Below are 5,392 nucleotides of genomic sequence, written 5' to 3'. Positions count from 1 at the left end.
AGAGAGAGAGAGAGAGAGAGAGAGAGAGAGAGAGAGAGAAGAGAGAGAGATAGATAGAGAGAGGAGAGAGAGAGAGAGAGAGAGAGAGAGAGAGAGAGAGAGAGAGAGAGAGAGAGAGAGAGAGAGACAGAGAGAGAGAGAGCGCGAGTGAGCACGACCTAACTATAGATACAATAATCCGAGACTGACTATAATATCCTTCGGTATTCAGGCCTGTAAATGGTTGGTGAAAAAATTGTCGGAACTTTTTGAACACGTGAAAATAGACACAACAGGACAAAAATATATATGGATTAATTAATAAACACAATTCAGATATGACACGTCAATTGACTAGTCAAATCATGTCACTTTCCCCTACTCATTTATAATGAGGTCCTTATTTTATAGTACCAAAAAAAAATCCCACTTATTTGAGAGACTACCCACTTTTATGGGCCCAAGTCTGAGTTAGTTGTAAAATGAAAGGAAGAGAACAAGTCCTACCCTTTTGAAGGATGTGTATCTAGTGCTTGACACGGGAAGCTGCGTATCTTCGCTCCTGTTTGTTTGTGTCAAATTTTTACGCTGATCATTTCGTTTATTTGGATTAATTCTTATAGAAGAAGAAGAAGAGAAGAAGAAGAAGAAGAAGAAGAAGAGAAGAAGAAGAAGAAAGAAGAAGAAGAAGAAGAAGAAGAAGAAGAAGAAGAAGAAGAAGAAGAAGAAGAAGAAGAAGAAGAAGAAGAAGAAGAGAAGAAGAAGAAGAGAAAGAAGAAGAAGAAGAAGAAGAAGAAAGAAGAAGAAGAAGAAGAAGAAGAAGAAGAAGAAGAAGAAGAAGAAGAAGAAGAAGAAGAAGAAAGAAGAAGAAGAAGAAGAAAAAGAAGAAGAAAGAGAAGAGACAAGAAGAAAAAGACGAAGATGACAACGAAGAAGAAGAAGAAGAAAGAAGAAGAAGAAGAAAGAAGAAGAGAAGAAGAAGAAGAAGAAGAAGAAGAAGAAGAAGAAGAAGAAGAAGAAGAAGAAGAAGAAGAAGAAGAAGAAGAAGAAGAAGAAGACTAAGACGATGACGACAACGAAGAAGAAGAAGAAAAGGTGGTGCGGTCGTGTGAGAGCTTTCAAAAAAGAATATATATTTCGAAGAAAAATAGTTATTTTGCATTATTTCTCTTCCATCTCACATCCAGATGGAAAGAATGAATCATTGCAACAAACAGATAAGGGACGGAGAAAAGCATGTGTGTCGGTAGCAATATAGAGAGAAACGCTCTGGTCCGATTCGACACACTTCTGTGCGTGTTAGTTATTTACTGACTAGGTGTGTGATCGACGACTCGCGCGAATTTCGCGACCTTCTCTCGCTGGCTGTGGCACAGTAGCCAGGCAGTGAATACATCCACGTCTAGCGGAGCATGTAGGTGGCATAATATTAATATTATAGCTAACTGATAGGCAGCCTAGTTGTGTTTTGTCTTTGATGCGACAAATAAAAAGGTTTTTTTCGTTTTGTTTTTTTAAGTCAGTATTTGAAACGGAATAAAATCTGACTTTTTCGAGGAACGAAATAAAACTCTTTTGTTTTCTTTTTTATTGGTTCTGTTCTTTGACGTTACGAAATTCATTTTTACTATTAATTTATTTAAATTTAATATTAGCACTTATAGAGCAAAATCGTACTGTCGGAAATCCGACAATAGTCAGAAGATTTACAGGCCTGGGTATTGTCATCCACTGTTTTAAGTTTCCCGTGATTTTTAAATTTTAATTTAGGCTATAATTATCTTTTTTTTCCAAACAGGATCAAATTTCTTTAAGTTGTCTAAAAGTATGTCCTGGATAATGGATTGTTTGATTTCAGGCAACAGCCTGAGAATTTACAGGCCTGTAATGAACAACATTATCATACGTTGTATCCTAAAAGTGATTTATATATAGAGCCTGAAGCATTGAGTCCAAATGAGAATGTACATAATAATAGATATGAGAAGCTTCAGCAAATAACATAAAACAAATGATTGGCATTAAGGGTTTCTCCTTCATCAAGCCAAATGATAAATCTACATAATCGTTTTCCTTATCTTAAGGTCAATAGAAAATTCAACATCGAGAAAAGAAAAATAAAGAAAGAAAAGAAAAGACAAGAACGAAAGACATCTAGCTTTGAGCATGGAATAAGAAAACTTCAAACCTGTTAAGGCACATTGGAGGAAGTAGGGAAGGAAAGAATTTTTCTTTTGCTTCTTGTGATGGCAGATTAGATAAAAATTGGCGTGTGGCAACTGATCCTGCCATACGAACCTGAGGGTGAGAACCAAATACAGGAAATGATAATTCTTATTCAGAGAGATTTAGTAAATTATACATGTCTATATAGATTAAAGCACAGATATATTTTTTCATGGTGTAATTTTTAAGTAAGTGAAGCATTGTGAAGCCACAATGAGCATAGAACTATGGAAAGGTGCTGTATAAAAGTCTATATTTATTTTCTTAACTTAAAATCAAAATAAAGTTTTTTTTTCCCTCCTGTTGTTTTAAGAAGTTTTACTGTGCATGTGCTTCTTTGAGGAGATCATAACAATAACGGTTTTTAAAAAAAAAAAGGAAGAAAGAAAAAAAAAAGGTAAAAAGAATTAAAGGGCTAGATTTTATTTTCACTAAGAAACACCAAAGTAAGGCAAAGGAGACTAGTTAGTTCACATATTTAGAAAAAGCGGATCCTACAAGCAATGCACTTGCCTAATATGAGACCATCTAAAAGTCCCACCTCAGGCAAACTAATAGAAGTACACTCACAGGTAAAACTATTCCCATTAAGCACTTCAACTAATGAAGAGATGATTATTGAGAGAAATTATTTTATCATATCCCACATTTTTTTACCGATTCCGTGCTGTGTCAGGGTGAACCAGATTCCAACAATTTTATGTCAAAAAAAAAAAAACAGAGCTACAAAATTTGAGACCCAATGTTTGATGAAGTTGCATTCAACCTTCTCAATGGGGCATTACTAATTTAGATAAAATTTTATAATTTAGACTTTAAAGTTATTCTTAATATCTGGTTCACCCAATCAAAGCTGATGGTGACAAAAAGTGAAAAAGGAGAAAATTTTGAGCAATTTTGAGCAAATGCCTTTAAGCCTCCTTTTTACTGCATTTATCCCACTTTTAGAGTAATTGAGATGATAAATTATCATTGATACTCTTGCTAACTTCTGAAGAGTGGGAAATCACTTGTTCGTTCCATCACACATCAAGTCTCTCACTGCCAGTACATTTGATTGGGGGAAATTCTTCCTCTGATTCCAAAATCGCAGTAACTATGACATTTCAGACAATTTATACTCATGGGTTGAAACCTTTCTCATCGGCCGCACACAGAAAACAAAATATCATCACCAATGTCATTGCTAACAGGAGTATCACAAAGGATGGTACTTGGACCGCTAAAAACCATGGAGAAAAGAAAATGCATATGCACTGCTAGAATCAATGAGCACAAACAGTTGTTCTTCCCTAATACCATTCATGCATGGAACAGCTTTCCTGAAAATGTCAGAGCAACCAATAACCTGACAATATTCGATAGTTATCTCGACCAGTTTAAAACCGAAAGATAGATATTATGTCAAGGCCACCCCATCACATCTAGTTGTGGCAACTATTTTGGATTTGATTGGATCCGAGGAAAACTAGCAGCACTGCCCAATATAATACATGATTGAGATGTCACATTAAAGATAATCATATGACTGAAAATCTCCATCCACAACATATTGAGAGCAAGGACCTTCAAATATAGATTTTAAAAGGAAAAATATAATCAGAAGTTACTAATGTAAACAGTCTTACCTGACTCCAATTGTCAGCCAAACCTTTGGCTAGGTACACTGAAAACATCTGGCCATGACGGAATATTGCATTGGTTTCTGCTAGTTTGGCTTGACTATCATTTTCATCTGAAAACAAAAAGTACAAGATCTGATTGACCCTCTCGCAATCGCAATAAAGCCGAGCAACAGGATCGGTACATTCAAGAATACTTAAAGTCCCAGAAAAAAAAGATAAATGGAGGAAACATCCACGGATTGAGGATCATAAGGAATACAATTGGAAAAAGGACAAAAACCATGGATTTATGAGGAAAAGTTTCATCACATTTCTTCAATGAAGAAAATCTGAATTGAAGACTATATCTTAAATTGTAAATAACTAGAGAGGAAGATTTAAACTGAAGTTAAAGCTGGACTAATTAATTTCTGTAGTCTTGGGCCGTTTCAAATAAAAGCACTGATTAAGAAGAGCTCCTCACTCACTTTTCTAGATTCTTCAAAAAGTGATGTTTTAATTGGTTTGATCTGAGCTGAAGAAGGGTTTTAACCCAAAACATTCTGAGTTTAGTATTTTTCAAGGGGAGGATTATTATTTTTTGTTGTTGCATTCATTTTAATTGTTACATTCATTTTAGTTCAAGACTTTCTACAGCCCACAGGTTCTAACAGCTTAACATTAAAATTAACACATCCTATTTAAGTCTGCAATGATCAGGGCAAATGTGTGGTCTAGTGGCATGACACTTGGCTGGTGACTTGTAGGTCAAAAGTTGGTGTACCGTTGTGGGCAGCAGAAAGTTGATTCCTTAGAATGACGCTATACTTTTAGTTAAGAAACTCACAACATCTGCCAGCCAGATAGAACATACCAACACACAAAACTAATTGTAACCTTAAACATCTGTAGTCTGATTAAAACAATTTAGTGAAAACTACTTATAAAAATGCCTGGCTAAAAACAATAACAAAGAGCTGAGTGACATCAATTTCATTCCTTCTACAACGTCTTTATTTCTTTACTCATTTTCCAACCAGACTGATGTGTAAAATGAGTGTCTCACCAGAAATAACATCGTCTCTCTTGAAAATAATACCTTAATTTTTTCAGATGCTCAGTTTTGCTGTTGGCTTGAGACGATTTGAAAATTGTTTTCACCGCAAAAAAAAAGGGCTAGAGCACTATAATATTATGAAAGCTAAGGTTTTTTGGGGGTTATATTCAAAAGTAAAGTCTCAGCACCTACAGCAGCTGGAGGAAACTGTCCCAAAGTATGACCATATAGAGTGGAAATGGGTGGAAATGTAAAATTTAAACAGGGGAGTGGGGCTGAATCATCTATGTCATGACCTTTGTTAGGTTCATGGATTCTATTTTAATTTTGTATTTCCTATTTGGTCATAACACATATCAACACAGGAGATAAGATGAAATTCATTTCATTGCCTTTCAGAAAACTAAGTCATTAAATTAACAAAGATAAGGAAATGAAAAACACAATATTGCAAAATAAATTTTTTAAAAATTTTTTTAATGAACACTTATCTATCTAGTGCTCGCGACTTTCCGCCCATTTCTGA

The 5,392-nt window shown here is 34.9% G+C and overlaps 1 protein-coding gene across 1 annotated transcript in view; it reads left to right on the top strand.

The window, feature by feature from the left end:
• LOC144963454 (uncharacterized) overlaps positions 1 to 1,237 on the top strand; it is a 3,817-nt gene extending 2,580 nt beyond the window's left edge. The window contains exon 4 of the mRNA XM_078897537.1: positions 1,167 to 1,237. Coding sequence (XP_078753663.1) covers positions 1,167 to 1,237 — 71 coding nt within the window. The remainder of the gene's footprint in view (positions 1 to 1,166) is intronic.
• Positions 1,238 to 5,392: the final 4,155 nt, after the last annotated feature.

This window comes from Berghia stephanieae, chromosome 1, assembly GCF_034508935.2.
Source record: "Berghia stephanieae isolate SIO BIC M18660-M18661 chromosome 1, UCSD_Bste_1.3, whole genome shotgun sequence".
NCBI lineage: Eukaryota > Metazoa > Mollusca > Gastropoda > Nudibranchia > Aeolidiidae > Berghia > Berghia stephanieae.
This window is presented reverse-complemented; position numbering and strand designations above follow the sequence as displayed.